The 16,476-nt window shown below is 39.5% G+C and overlaps 1 protein-coding gene across 1 annotated transcript in view; it reads left to right on the top strand.

Annotated features, from left to right (window-relative positions):
* Nucleotides 1–16,476, top strand: part of LOC310952801 (partitioning defective 3 homolog B-like) — a 244,435-nt gene that overhangs the window by 66,142 nt on the left and 161,817 nt on the right. The window contains 2 exon segments of the mRNA XM_083921512.1: nt 301–395; nt 12,144–12,214. Of these exon segments, the coding sequence (XP_083777638.1) occupies nt 301–395; nt 12,144–12,214 (166 nt within the window).

Below are 16,476 nucleotides of genomic sequence, written 5' to 3'. Positions count from 1 at the left end.
GGTGTGTCATTGAATTCCTCCTGGAGATACCTGCTATAGACAAATGATTTGATTGATTTTAGAGGACGTAGAACATCTGCTTTACACATTTTCAGTAGTTATTCAATGAAATGCTCATATGCAGTTGAATAGACAAGCAGTGTGGTTTCTAATCTCAATTTTGCATCATGTGAGGTGATGGGACAACATTTGAAGAGTACATGCTATCACCTCATCATTGAATTGACCGAAATATTTAAGAAAAACACTCAGAGCTACCTGCATATATGAGATATGTTTGTGCCCTTGTGTTTTCTACAGACACCCCCCTGTTGGTGAGAAGCAGCAGTGATTCAGCCCTCAGTCCCCAGCCGACAGAGACTGAACCCTCCCTCAATGAGGACACCCCCTGGATGGTAAGACCCTAAGACACTTAGACAGACAGTTCGTAAGACGCCATATTCACTTTGTACAAACTTCACCTACACAGACTACATGCGGCATATAGACAATTTCTCTTAATATGAGGACACAAATGGTAAGAGTCTAGTGGATACATGCAAACACACATAACCAAGTGATGATGTATGTCATATCTTACATACAAGCTGCAGTTTTTGTCTTAAGAATAAGCAAATGCTTGATGGAATGAACAACAAACTAAAGATCAACATACAGTATTATAAAGGTCAAAGGGTCCAATAAATTTTAAAGGTCCTGTATGTAACGTTTTACATGTCTGAAACGTTTTTTTTTTTTTTATTATCGATGGGTGAAGGGGTTCATACACAACTTAAAAATTGAGACCTTCATTGACTTTCTCTGTTGCCTTTAACAGTCCGTTTACTGACTTCTTTGTCAAGGTTTTGGGATGGATTTTAAAAGAAACTCCAAAGGATTTGACGTTATGCACGCTCCTGACTCCCTCACCTGCAGCCAACATGATTGCTGAATGGATTGAGATTAGAATCCCTTCATTTGTCATTTTTATGCTCCACATAAAAACTATATTGTGTCTACACATCCACCAATAAGTTATTCAGGGCAAGACAGAAAACATATTTATTAAATTATAAGCTAATGAATAAAATAATTAATTAATAAACTAAGATTACGCTTGAATAGAATAAGGCCGCTAACGACTGAATAAACCGGCGGAGCCCACACATGCTGTTCTTGCGTTATGCATTCTGCAGCAGTGGCCCGGTGATAGATAGGTTGGCAGCTGTCCTGTGTAATGGCAGCAACTAGTTTGCTGCTCCAGCAGTCTGGGATCAGAATCCTGGTTGAGGGTATGTAGGCTCCAGCCGCTGCAGAGTGTGTATACCGTAGCAGAGGAACAGCCTTTTCAAGCTGTGGTGAAATGCTTTTCCCCGGTGCTAACGTTAACTTGCTTGCTAATTTTAACTTACCGAAACCTACCAGCGAACCACCTGCCATTTGTAAAGCTTGTAATATGTGTAGATGGCATTGCTTAACACTTGTCAATATGTCATTAATTAATCTTTCATGTTAAATCCTCTTTCCTACAACACAATGGCCTCAAATTCTAATTGCAATTTTCTCAGAGGAGGATTCTTCATGATTGTTGTGACCTACTCAGGTTTTTCCACTGGGGCAGAATGAATAGAAGCAATGAAATTTACTGAGCACATTCATTCTCCCCAGACAGTAAATGCTTATATTGGACATCCCATCAACTTTCTTCAAGTGTCAATAAGAGAGACTAAATGTGAAAAACATGTCTCAATAATTGCAAGCAAAGACAATACTATCTACTGGTTTCAGATGCTGAGCGGCACAAAAGGATCATCATGCATTTGTCAGACATGTATTGATTTACTTTAACAAAAAACAGTGTGTCTTGCCTTTTAATCAGATAATACTTTTGAAGAAGTGTAAAACAAACTGATTTGTGTGAAATTTCTTTCATCAGATCTTTGCAATTTTTCAGTTGCGTTCTAATGGGCTTTTGTAAGATATTGATTCAGAATGATGAATCCTCATGGACACTATGATCTTTTCACTGTGTTATCGTAATCTAATAGGCAGATCATCATGAAAATGGCTAAGCACATTAATACTCCCAAGTGGATAAACACTTTGATTTTCATGACCTTGTGGCCTTATCTTTTAGTACGTTTCCCAGAACGTCAGTGCTGGTAATGCTCAGAGCATAGCAAATAATTGATAGTCCTTTATACTTAATGTTTTAATACATATAAATGTATTTACTACTGCTGTTGTTGGTGTTACCAGTTTTACATGATGTTTGGGCATACACCATCACTACTTACCCACTGCCTCATCTTCATTTTGCTTTTTCTTTTAATAGAAATAAAACCCTTTAAGTTCCTTTTTGCATATCAGTGCCACCGTGAAATTGTCTGTTTCACGCCCTACAGCCGCAGCAGCAAACTCGCAGCACAGAGTAGCAGGAGCCATATTGTACGTATTAAGTGATGAGACTGACAAGACGATGGTGGAGGATTTGGTGTCAAATTGAAAAGCAAAAGTTTATAATCAGATCATTTAAATAATATATATAATATTTATATAAGTGAGTTTTTGAGATTCACAACCAGCACAAAGATATCATAAAGCAGAGCTCCGTGGTTTGAATAGCCCAATTGGTTTACATCGCATTTATATACAGTCTGGTTAATATGGGCGGTGAAGGGAAGTGGGCAGGGCTGCTGCAGTGGTTTGAGGCACTTTGCCTCCTGTCTCAACCCGCCGGCTGGCAAAATTGGCAGTGCTGCCCACACAATAACAGCTTGTCCTCATAGCCCAAGAGGCCAGACACAGCCGTCGTGTGTTTACGGTATGCTCAGTAACACTGCTGTTTTCACAATTTTATTAACCGGTGGGAAAACGTCCTCACCGTGGCATCACTTAAAGGTCATTAAGACATAAATGTATGAATGTTTGTAAATAAATTAGTATATTTTTGACCAATATTACAATTGCAATAGGATTCAGAAGGAAAAGTCATTTTTGCATTAAAAATTTCATTAAAAAATGTATTAAAATGCGATTATTATTATTACTTTTTTTAAAACAAATTTTTTGGGAAGTTTTTAAAGCTATATTATACAGGACAGACAGGAAATGGGGTGAGAGAGAGAAAGAGAGAGAGAGCGGGAAACTTGCAGCTGTGTGAATTGAGATTTGCCAAGTGATAATGCAGTTGGTTATGCAGGGTTTGGAAAGATAGGCTTTAGTAATTGGTATTGAATTAATTAACGTGATTGTTTTAACTACAGGATCACGGATATACATTTATTTGTTTGATTTATTTGAATGTGAAATATATAATATACTGTATATTCGAAATATAACTTATTTCATCTGTTTTTAAACAGATAAAATATATTATTATATTAATTGTTAGTTCTGTGTAGTTGTTAACCGTTGGGAGGCCATATAGCCATGCATAGAGAAAGAAATCTCTCCATCCATGTATTTATTTGTCTTCCTATTCCTTCTTCAGCCCTTTTTCTGAGTTCCTGATAGAATGTAGTCTATTACATAATTTATCATCCCCAAATGTTTTTCTGTCTACTCTGTTAAAGGAAAACACTAAATGCTCTGTTCTCCCTTTCCATTCACATACCCTACCTTTCCCACCAGACACACATTGACGAACATGATTATGCTACTGGATATTATCATAATAGAGTGTGCCAGTTGCATAGAGATGTAGTTTTGATAACTTGTTATGATAGTGTTACAGTTTCATATTCCCTGTAGATGATTGGACACAGCAAATCCCTCAAGTGCACTGGTTCAAGGAACTCCATGCCTGATTGGACTCTTGAGTGGTGAGCCCTCTTCTCTTGAGATTCCTTACTGGACAAACATCCGGTTTTACCCATGTTGTATTCCCAGGAGCAAACATGTTTGCAAGTTTCAGTTCTTTTGGGACTGTGTCCTCAGAGGTGGCCAGTCTTGCTATGGCTGAAGAAGTAATGGGGGTAGTAGACAATAGGAACAGAGAGAAATGTCCACTGTGTACTAATTACTCTTAACAACATGTTTGTGATTTATGATAAAGCCGCAGAAAAAGACCAAAATCTGCTCTGATTTGCAACCTACAGTGACATGAAAGAGTTTACAAGAAATGAAACCTGGACACACTTGTCCCTAATAAATATAAACTGCTAACACTAAACTATTTACTTTTATTTCCTCAGAAATCTTAACAATGTCGATCATGGTGTTCTGAGCCCACCTTCCACTCCTTCCATCTTAGGCTATCAATCCTGTGGCTATCAATATGAAATATAACTGGCTGTCATTTTCACAGTAGGTCAGTCCAGACTATGTGCCTCTGTGTGTGTTTTATATGTTGGATTGCCTCCATGATAACATGCATGTGATCTCAACCACACCATCTGGGGACTCATGCATGCACTTCATGCAAGCTCCTTGGGTTTTGTGCAAGCTCCTTGGGTTTCTCTACCATCTCATTTTAGACTTAACGTTATAGCTGTGCTGACTCACAATCAGCTTTTTTATTGGTAAGTTTTAGCAAGATGTTATTCCAATCTCCCACTTCGTGTTAGAGATTTTGATAGTGGAGTCAAAACCATTAATTACAAAAATGTAACATCAGTCCCTACATCTTCAGAAAATCCCTATGGACTTGTTTGCTGTTTTTGCAGTTATCAGCAAACATGTCACGCTGTTGTAAATCCAAATTAGTTCATGTAGGGTTTTTGAAATTAAGGCGTGGGGTGGGTCTGCAGTGACGGAGTCAGTTTTTTTCAGAGTTAGCACAAAGAGGCAAAAAAGAAAAAAAGCTTCTGTCCACCGCACCTGAGAAGAGTGAAGATGGAAGTAGATGGTTTGCGGTAAAATGACTTCTCTGCTTCACTGTGTTTGGGGGGTTAACGGTGCGTAAGGAAAGGCATCTCTGGGAGGCTCGTTGTTGAAGATGCTATTCAGACCACACCACAGTCACGTCCATGTCCAGCCCATGGACACCTGCATGATTGCTTTTGAAACAACCTAACTGAACTGAAATAACAAGCCGCGGTTCACTGCCACATGAGCCGCAGCTGTTGCTATCAGAGCCTTCCTAAACCTACCTCAGCCTTCTCTCTGAAAGCAGCGCTTACAGTATGTGTGCTTTTCTTGTTTTCAACCTCTTCAGCTCACTCCAGGCTAGGACAAGTGATAAGACCCCTTAAAACCCCTAGACCACACTAGTTACTAACACTCTTACACAGAGACACGGTTCTGACTTCTGTGTTTCTGGTGTGCTGCACGTGGTTGTGAACAGCAGGTATCCCACAATTAGCTGCCACAGCTGTGGTGAGTGACGTAGCGAGTGACGCTCCAACAACATCCCAGTGCTTTTAAGTGAAAATTCCCACTGGGATAAATAGAGTGTCTATTTGTCTGTCTATCTAATTGTCAGCAATGAGCAGACTGGTCCTCCTTACTTAGTTGATTTATATCAAGTTCATTTATAGTCAGTGTACTCTAGTATCCTTGAAATCTTCTCGTAGCTGATTTAAAGATGCACTCTGTAACATTTTCATCAATTTAATGGTCTTTTATGTTACTATCTATTAAAGAGTGAGTTCAAACAATGGTGATTGATCATAGGACCCACTAATGAAAGCACTTCTACTTACGTTTTTGCTGAGTTTCACAATATCAGTGTTTGTGGCAACATAGATGTAAATAGACCACCATGTTAGTGACGCTGCTGATAGAGGTTGGTCTGCCTAACTGTCCGTTATGCTGCATTCACTTGTAACCGGAAATTGGGAACTTTCAACTTCTGAGTCAGGCTTATATTAAGGGCAAAAGTGTAATAGGAAAGTGTGTGTGTGTGTGTGTGTGTGTGTGTGTGTGTGTGTGTGTGTGTGTGTGTGTGTGTGTGTGTGTGTGTGTGTGTGTGTGTGTGTGTGTGTGTGTGTGTGTGTGTGTGTGTGTGTGTGTGTGTGTGTGTGTGTGTGTGTGTGTGTGTGTGTGTGTGTGTGTGTGTGTGTGTGTGTGTGTGTGTGTGTGTGTGTGTGTGAAAGATCAAAGCGTGCAGTAAACCTATTGTAGTTGACCCGAAAAATACAAATATGATCCTGAAAACTTGCATAATAGGGCCACACTAATAAATAAATCAATCTCGATTTGATCCCCATCTTTTTTCTTGATCACAAGCCTGAAACGGAATTGAAAGTTATGTAAATATATTTATGGTAATATGTATATAATATTTTATTTGTGAGAGAAAAGGAGTATAAACAATGGAAGTCATCACAATGAAAGTATTAACAGTCTCTAATGTTTTCCCCTCATCTTTCTGTCCGTTTGATACTCCTCAGTGCCTCACATTTTTCCTACAGGAAATAAAGGGAATTCTCTCACTGTTTTTCGCTCTCCTCTTTCTCATACATAATTTTCTCAGTCACTGTCAGTCTTTTTTTGGTCTCTCTGTCCCTCACTCTTTCTCACACACACGCACACACACTCACACACACACACACACACACACACACACACATGCACACGCACACGCACACACACTCGCTCAAAGGTCTGTCTCTTCTCAACCAGCCAGGTTCAGATGGAGGTAATGGCTCTGGGTAATTGTTAAAATTGTCACTTGGCCTTTTGGAGAGAGCGATGAGGGGAAGAAAGTACTCTTCTTGCAGTAATTCTCCATCTTTTTTTTTCTCTCTGTCTCTTCTCCTACTCTGTGTCCCTTCTCTTTATTTAATTTCAATCCAGAAAGATTTACTGGTGCAGCTCTTTCATTCTAAATGCCATGCGCAAATGAGTACAGTAAGCCACAAAATCACTCTTTCTTTCCCTCTCAAGCTTTGTCTCAAACTTACAACACACACACACACACACACACACGCACACAGACACACCCGCGCACACAAACTAACATACACAAGGTTGCAGGTTAATTACATCGTGTTAATCAGGCTAGGAGTATTTGTTTTAACCTAGAGTACCACTGGGGCTAAAAAGCAGTGCAGCACTTATTTATCATGTTCTGTGTGTGTGTGTGTGTGTGTGTGTGTGTGTGTGTGTGTGTGTGTGTGTGTGTGTGTGTGTGTGTGTGTGTGTGTGTGTGTGTGTGTGTGTGTGTGTGTGTGTGTGTGTGTGTGTGTGTGTGTGTGTGTGTGTGTGTGTGTGTGTGTGTGTGTGTGTGTGTGTGTGTGTGTGTGTGTGTACACGCTGGACGTAAGTCTGTGTGTGTTTGTTGTCTGTGAAGCAGTTTTGTATGCATATGCGTATATGCAGGTATTTTATGTGAATGTGTCTTCTCTTCAGTGTTCGCACCTTTCCTGCTCCTCTTTGTGCTCTCCTCAATGCCTCTGTGTACAATTAGAGAATTTAAGTCATATTCATAAATCTCACCTGTACTAAACAAAGCAGTAACATAACAGGAATTGCTGTTTTTTGTAATCCCAATAATGACGCTTGAAGGGAGTAAATGTGCTTATGATATGGTAATGGTTTGAACTCAAAGCATGCCACATTGTCGGTATGAATAAGGGAAAAATCTTTGTATTGCGATTCACTTGAGAGATTAGGTTTCCATACAGAAAAGTCAATATTCGGATATGTTGACAAACCTACCTGTAGCTATTTCTTACCCATTTTGTCAGTGGACACTAGATAATATACAGTACATGAGTTTATATTGGGAAATGCAACTGGGCAATTCAGACTGGATCCCTTTTTAGGTCAATTTTAAATTGCAAATAACTGAGTAAACGCAGTCTATCCCCGTTTGGGGACAAATGTATACACAATTAAAGTATATGGTGAAAATTAACTTTATAATATATAATAGTATTCAATACAAAAAATAGTGTTACGTTATAATTTGAATATTCATTTTTGCTAATTCTCTTTCCTCACTTCTGGCCCACTGGCATGGTATATATTAAAACAAATTCACTTCAATTCATCAGCCACTTCCCCAAAGAGATATTTCAAGATAGATAAACCTAGGGTTATAATTTTCTCTCTCTCTCTCACACACACACACACACACACACACACACACGAACACGCACAAACTTTCCAGCATGCATTACTATTACTTAATCATACTCACTCTGGGAGCCTTTTCAGGGAACACTTAGCTTGATTGGTTATTCAGTAATTAGTAATATCATTAATAGTTCACTCTTTTTTATCCACTTTTAGCAATTATTAGATTGGACCGAGAAGACTAAATGCTTGCTGCCCATTTATTATAAGCATAGTTATTCAAGGTAGGATTATCTGTCATTGAGTTAAAATGGAAATGCTGCTTCTCCATTCCATCCACACGTTTTTGGGGGACCACTAATGCTCACAAGAATCGATTAGCTGTCCAAGGGTAGGAGACTAATGTACGTGTTTTTTCCCCCTCTGAAGTTGTCCTAGATATATTTCGAATAAATCTTTGTTGTTAAATAAGAATAATTTTTGATTTCTTTTCAATTATTTTTGCTACGGAACTTCTCTTGTATGATAATAGTCTTTATTTATGTGGCTGTTTCTGGTACATATATATACACACACACACACACACACGCACACACACACACACACACACACACACACACACACACACACACACACACACACACACACACACACGTGTGTGTGTACTTGCTTAATTTTTAATTACTGAAAGCCATGGCTGGCTGACAATGCTGATCATGCTTTTCATTGGATTTTGCAGCTTTAATAATGGTTTATGAATGTGCAACTTTAAACAACAAAATAATGGCCATTGGTAATGTTGGAAAAAACTGATATTGATAGTCTAACATAATATTCTTAGTTAATATTATGTAATTCAGCTTATCCATTAAATTGCCATAATTGTGCCATTTTCGTTTGGTTTGGTCTGGTAACAGCTGGAAGCGGTCAGATGACTAGGTAGATATAATAAAACAATATCATTAATTAAATTAGTAACTTTGAGAAAGTTTATGTCTTAAAGTCTTAAGCTTTTTCAATCAAAAACCATAAAAACAAGTCACTTTACCATTCAACACTTTTATATTTTGCTATATTATCCATAGTATTGTAAGGTTAACATGAGTAATGAGACACATTTATTCGTGCAGATTCATTTACTTGTTCTAAATTACCCTTTGATAAGTAACCTGTGTTTCTGGCCTTTTTAATTAATATGTCATTTTTCCAAAGACAGAGATCGAGACTGTTTTTATGCACAGTTATTAAATGAGACATAAAATGAAGCACCAAAGACTTTCCAATTAATGTATGAGTGGCTGTTGTTATGACAAAGAGGTTAGGATAATTAATGCTACCTGTCATCCTGTTAGTAATTAAGCTCACATGACAGGCTCTGCAGCTAAGCCAGACTAATTGATTTTCAAGCCACCAAACCCCAAACATATGGTTACAGTATCTGCAGTCTGTCATTGACTGTTGATCATCTCATCTTCATCCAACTCTTCATCAGATTCCTTTTTTTCACATCTTCAGCTGTTGTTTCCCGACCCAGCCTAAATCTCTTCAGCTCTTTGACATTTCCTCTCCTTATTACTCATCTGTCTGGCTCTCAGCACTTTCTTTCCTTTCCTCTTCTATGACAGGTGGTGTAGGTCATATGGCAATAGGGTGAGAGGTCAAAGGTGAAAGGTCATTTTAAGAGTCCATTAGTGCCTACTACTCACATTGAGCCTTATTGACCTGCATGTTTGTCTACATATGCTCACACCAACACATGCACTCTTAAACTCAGATAGCCACATGCGAACAAGCAGACACGTTAGGATCAGGACTGAATGATGATTAGGAATATTTGACCAAATATTGTAATACAGATATCAAGATGAGGTGAATTTATGTGTTACTATTTACGCTTGATACATCTTCAGAGTGCTTTGCATATAATTTAAATGTATACATAAAATGAATTCAAATCAAACTTTTAAAGTTGATTAAATCTGAGATCAATCATTGTAAGGTTAACAACAATATTTTAACATTTTGCAAAAATGTGCCTTGAGATATTAAGGGAACTGCAACATACTATTGAGTAAGTCAGTTGCCCTTTTGCATTAGATTCTATTCTAAGGTCTACCCCAACACACCAAGACCCCAAGCTACTAGAACTGAATTACTACAGTGAGAGTTTACCATTTCCCGTTTGTCTTGCCCGAAATTTTTGTATTGCATTTTTTTTTTTAGATTCTGGTCGTTTCACAGTTTCATAGTATACAATGTATTTTTCTCCCTTTACATAACTAAGCCTTAATAAATGAGTATACTGATATATTCTACAGTCAAAGTTAAGCTAATTAGAACAGTGATCCCAAAGTGCGGGCCAGGGCCACCTGGTGGGTCATTTATAATATACCAATTACAATAACAAAATTTCCTTTCCCCAAGTGAAGGAGTTCAAGTACCTCGGGATCTTGTTCATGAGTGAGGGGACGATGGAGCGTGAGTTTGGCCGGAGAATCGGAGCAGCGGGGGCGGTGTTGCAGTCCCTCTACTGCACCGTTGTGACGAAAAGAGAGCTGAGCCGGAAGGCTGCTTATAAGAATGACACCAGTTGGTTTAGCTAGGCACAGATAGTGCTGTATATTAAAAATCATGAACAGTTTGAATTCAAATTGCAAGTGTTGAGTCTTACTAAACTAAGGGCGCACTCACGCTGTCCTTCTGGCCGGGGCCAAAACCGTTTTTTCAGCTAAAGCCTAGTACCTTTAAGCAGTGTGAGTGCACCCGTTCCGCGCATAACTGCGGCCAGCGGGCCGTCCACAGCCCGCTTGAAAGAGGTGGGCTTTAGCGGAGCCGTTTGCACATGTACGAGCACGAGCGTGCGCACGTGTAGGAGCACGAGCACGAGCCCTACGGCAGTAGCGTTATGTCCGCCTGTTCGGACATAGAAAATAGAAGGACGGACCATGCGCAGACATTTATCAACAACAACAACAATGGGGGTTCACGTTGATGTGATGCGGAGGTGGAGTGTTTACTGCAGATTTGGACGGATGAAAATATTCAAAAACAGTCGACAAGACGCACAAAAACACAGGTCTGTGGAAAGATTTGTAAACAAAGCCACACACACGCGATCAATGCGTGTGACGTGTTACGGCGTGATGGCGTATGGACAGCAAGAAGCATTGGCCGGCCCTGGCAGTGTGAGTACAAACGGGGCTGGGGCGCGGGGGGAGAGGGAGGGGGGACAAGTACCCTAAAGCCCGGGTCGCGGTGCGGAAGGACAGTGTGAGTGCGCCCTAAGAGTAGTTAACTCCAGGAACATATTTCCATTATCCTAAAGAGGAAAGCACCCCTTAATGATTCTGCTTTGAAATACAGAAGCTAGTCGGAAAGCAGTCGGCCTAGAGGTGGCATCAGGACTTTGGGACCCTATAGAACTATAATCAATACTTCTCCTTAGCAGTGTTTAAAAACCTGAAAACATAAGCTGATGTGTGTTATAAGCTTTACAAAGGTAGGTGTTGTTGCAGGGCTGTTTATCTGATTTTACTTAACAGTACAGATATTCATGTTAAATCTGTGGACTCAAACATATGCATCAATGATATGATGAGTGATGATTCACCATCCCTTCACCATTGGTCATGTAACCTCGTCCCTGTGGAGCTCACCTCTCTGTGTCTGTAACACAAACACACACACATACACACTTCACATAAGCCCTATGTCTTGTATTAATTAATTATTACAGCTCCCTTGGCTCACATATAGACTCTTCTTACTCACACCCCTCTCTCTCAGTTGCCCATTGACAGTGTTATTTATTACTGCTTGGCAACACTGTCTTTTTGCCTTCACATATTAATTGCTATTTGTACATCATCCATCCATCAATTTAGCAGCGCTCTCACTCATCACTTAACTCATCAATTCATTCATTCCCTTTATGTGTTTTCCTGTGTTTCTGAGCTCAGACTTTCATATTGGGTACATTAAAAGCTAGATTCAAATGTGCGCAGTCATTTACAGCTTCATGTTTAAGAGATTTATGAGTTAATCCATCCTTGTGTCTCTCACAATTAATGTTATCTCTCTTGATTTTCTTTTATCCAACCATGGAGTCTTCCACTTTCGGTGGTAGGAATGTGTAGTTGGAGCTTGTTCTGCCCTTGTCTCTCACTAACAGGAAGTTGTTCTATGTGTTTTCACTACAGGCAGCCAGTCCTGCTGTGGAGAGGCCAGCAGGGGTAGACCGACCCCAAGGCAAAAACACCTTCAATGGCAGGTCTGTTGTTTTTAACTTTTTTACGGCAGCCTTATGTTATGTAGTTGCGAGGATAGCTTTTGCATATGCTTGCTTGTCTACATTCATGTTTATTGATGTTCGTGTTTGTGTCCTACTTTCCCTTCATTAAATCTGTATCCTACTCTAGATCAAGGCCCTTACAGTTATATTCAGTGTAAAGAAGCCCCATCATTAGCCCACTACAAAAGACTGCAAAAACAGGATCAGGGTCATAAACGTACACAAGCACACACACGCATTCACACAACACATACAGACATGCGCAGACTGCCATACACACATGGCCTCAAAAATAAACCGCTACAAGCACACTTGCAACTGTTTTTTTTTTTTCTTTTTAAACAGGCACACGCAACTGAACACTGACACACATGCATATACTAATGAGGGCTGCTTAATGAAGTGGTAGGAGTTCAGGATGCCCTATGTCTCCTGTGGGCCTCGCTTGCAAAGATATGCACACTGGCCCACACACTCAGGTTCAGCTCTGCCCAGAGACCCTTAACTGTTACCAGCGCGTGTGCGAAGCGCCCGGCGGAGATGATCGCAGCCATTCTTGACAAATGTCATGTCGAAATGCTGCCACTGGCACAGTAGTTAGAGCAGTCGCCCTATGGCTAAAGGTGCCTGAGGCAGCGACCGCAGGTTCGACTCCGACCTGCTGCCCTTTGCTGTATGTCTCCCCCTCTCTCTCACACCCCATTTCCCGTCTGTCCTATCTAATAATAGGCTTGAAAAACTGCCCCAAAAAAAAAAGGGGACAGATTGACTCATTGACGTCGTTAGGCTCTTCATTTGCATTAGGTTGGTATCTAAAATTTTGCCAAATAGCTACTTTTGCTTTTTGCTTTGACACCAGATCCTCCCTACTCTCCTTACTTTTCTTACTCACGTGATAAGTGAAATTTGCTCTTTTGCTCCTGCTTGTTTTAGGGAGCAGACAATTTGAAACAATGATGGGGGTGGTGGGCATTAACCGTGTAACCCTGACACCACCTCGGCAAGTCTACTAGAATGACTTTTAATGGTTTAACTTTTTTTAAATTTACCAATACAGTAAGTGGTGTACATATTATGGATAAGAAACTGATTTATTGAAAATATTTCTAATTGTGTGAGTTTTTTTTCCTCTCCTGATATTCTGTCAAAGAACAAATGTTGAAAAAAATCTCGATCATTTTGTGACCCCAAAAATATTATTCTCCCAACCCACATATTTTTTCCATTAGAAGCCCTAAACTAAATATATGTCTTCTCATTTACTTTTTATGTAAGGTCTCCCTCAGACCAAGTAGAAGCAGAGTTGTCCAATAAACATATACAACCTGTGTAGACATAACCAATCCTAGGTCAATCTTTGTTATAGCATGACTAATACAAACCAAGGCAATGATTGGGGCAGTAGTAAATTTGAGAAAATGGCTGTTGCGTCATTGATAAATGTGCCGCTCTGTCTAGAACCATTGACCTCTGTTAATAGAAAGGGTCTCTGTTTTTTAAATCAACAGGTCAGTATGGGTGTGTAATTAATCCACAGTTAACTCAAAGATACTAAAACAAAATAATATGTAGTTAATCTGTAAAGAGGACATGTAGGTAGAGAGACTTATGAGACAGTAAAGTGGAGAAAATAATGTTTGACCTCAGCCAAAGCTCTTTTAGCGTTGCTCCTTAGCAACCAGCTGCAACCACAGAGCACAGAGATGAGATCACACAAACAAAACCGCATCCCCTGATTTAATAATGAGAAACTAATTCTGATAAAAATAACTTAATGTTAACATCTGATTAAGTGTATCAGCGAATATTGTTTGACAATTTTATTTTTTTTCTGCCTTATTCTACCACACCGCTCAATGCAGTGTGAATAAAAGAGCAATATTGAACGGTGGAGATTGTAATTCAGTATACTTTTTGTCAAATTCAGCCTCACAATCCCCTAACTGTCCTTTCTGTGTGTGCGTTAAAACAATCTCGTGTTCACACTGTAAAAGGGTATCAATTAAACACATTTCATTTGTTCTATGAAGTAATAGGAATGCCATAAAAAAATAATAAATCTGAAAAATAATAAGAAAATACATGTGGTAACATAAAGATGAATTTATAATAGAATAACTAGGCAGGCCTAAATAAAAATGCAAATATACAGAGAAATAAACATTTTTATACATTTTCCTATTTATTTTTCATGCATTTTGTATGTTTTGTGTATATGTATATGTAAAAAATATATATGTTGGAAAGAATATTTCTATATGTTGGAAAAATTTTGATGTGACCCCAAAAATATGTGCTGGTAAATGTGGCACATGCTAAGGTTTTGGAGGAGCACTGATAAGAGGGGTGTATTTGTTCAAGTGTTAAGTTCAAATATCGCTAACCTTTCTCCAGAATCGCAGACTCCACCTTTAAGACGCACACATTTGTTTTTCTATTTTTTTTAAAGAACTTTTTTTTGCTCACATCTCATGTATATGCACTCTTCACACACAAACCATCTCAGCTGTGAGTAATGTAAAAGTGATGTAATGGTTTTTGTGGTCGCTGGGGAAACGATCCTTGAAATTGCAAAAAAGTCCAAAATGAGTAGAGGAACGCAGTCATCAACACTGGAACAGCAAAGCATACGATAAATGAATGAATCTGTGTGTGTGGCTTTATATGAGCTTCGGCTGGTGTATGTTTCTATGAGCATTGTGGTCCTCGCTGTGTGTGTACGTGTTTGCGTGTGAGAGTGCATGCGCCTTTGAGTGTGAAGGTACACCTATAAAAACAGTAATGGCTCATCATAATTTTAACCACATAGCACGGTCACCGGAAAACTCATTACCTTTGAATCAAAATGTGCTTTTTATACGGGGAAACAGATTTACTGTAAATTGCTTTATTGAAATAGCATTGCCATCATACTATATTTCTTTGTGAAATAAGGCACTGTATTGGAGGTGTTTTATAAGCTAGGAGGTGAAAAGGTAAATAGGTTTCACTAGGTGCACAAGACAAACTGGATGTGAAAGAGGTTTTCCAGGGTCAACTGAGTTTATTCACATGCTATTTTGGGACTGAACACTTATATTCATCAGCTGTGAAGATCCCTGTTGTGATTGTTTTGAAGATACTTGGGTCTGTATCTATTAATCGATCTCTTCCTTCCTTTCCTCTATTCTTTTGTTTGTTCAACGTAGTTTCTGCCAGTGTGGCTATTTTGAGAAATTGGCAAACAGTTCTTGGCCATCAGTGACAACCACATTTTTTTTTTAAGGTTATTTTTTTGCCAGTTTTCAAGCCTTTTTATCCGATAGGACAGATGGGAAATTGGGTGAGAGAGGGGGAGACATGCAGCAAAGGGCCGCAGGTCGGAGTCGAACCAGCGGCCGCTGCCTCAAGGACCTTCAGCCGCTCTACATGGGGCAACCACTCTAACCACTGTTCCACAGGCCGCCCCGACAACCACATTTCATCATTTAAAAAAGAAAATAGGGTCAGCATACAGCAAAACATGAACACATACAATTAAATATTTGTTGCATTAGTGATATTTAAATATTGCTACTACAGTCAGATCAAGGGTGTTCCCTGGGTTTTTATATATTTCATGTTGGTGATGTAATTGCACAACTATTTGCATAAAGCTTAATCGGTGTCTGTTGCAGTGAGGGAGAGATCACCTATAGTTAAGCAAAACTTGGAGAAGCAGTTTGGAGACAGTCACAGCTAAAGGGTACAGCTAGTTCGTTTCCACAGACACCTCTCTCTCTCTCTCTCTCTCTCTCTCTCTCCACTTCTCCATCGCCGCTGTCTGCGGACTGTGCTCACAGCTGTTCTAATAGGGAATGAATTGAACCTCTCTGCTCTGCCTTAATCGAAGCTGGCTGTGTGGGCTGCAGCTGTCCATGTGTGCACATTATGAATGTTGTGCGTTTGTGTCTGAACCTCTGTCTGTGCCACTGTTTGCGTGGACCATCACGCTGCACATGTGTGCAGAAGACAACAAGCCCATCTGTCAGCTCTTCCAGATGCTTTCCTCATCGTTTTTACATTTTTATATCAGGCTGCAGGCAAAAGCACTTTGCTATAGATTAGGGGTGGGCAAAAAAATCAATTCATGTAAAAATCGTGATTCTTATCTTCCAAGATTCCAAATTGATTCGCAACTTCTAAAAGGGATTTTAACAAACTCCTTTCCCCCGCTCATCGCGCGCAATTCACAACTCCCGCAGAACACCGTTGCAGAAAGC

This window comes from Echiichthys vipera (genome assembly GCF_963691815.1).
Source record: "Echiichthys vipera genome assembly, chromosome: 10".
NCBI lineage: Eukaryota > Metazoa > Chordata > Actinopteri > Perciformes > Trachinidae > Echiichthys > Echiichthys vipera.
The sequence above is the reverse complement of the archived record's forward strand: the minus strand, read 5'-3'. Positions and strand labels throughout refer to the sequence as shown.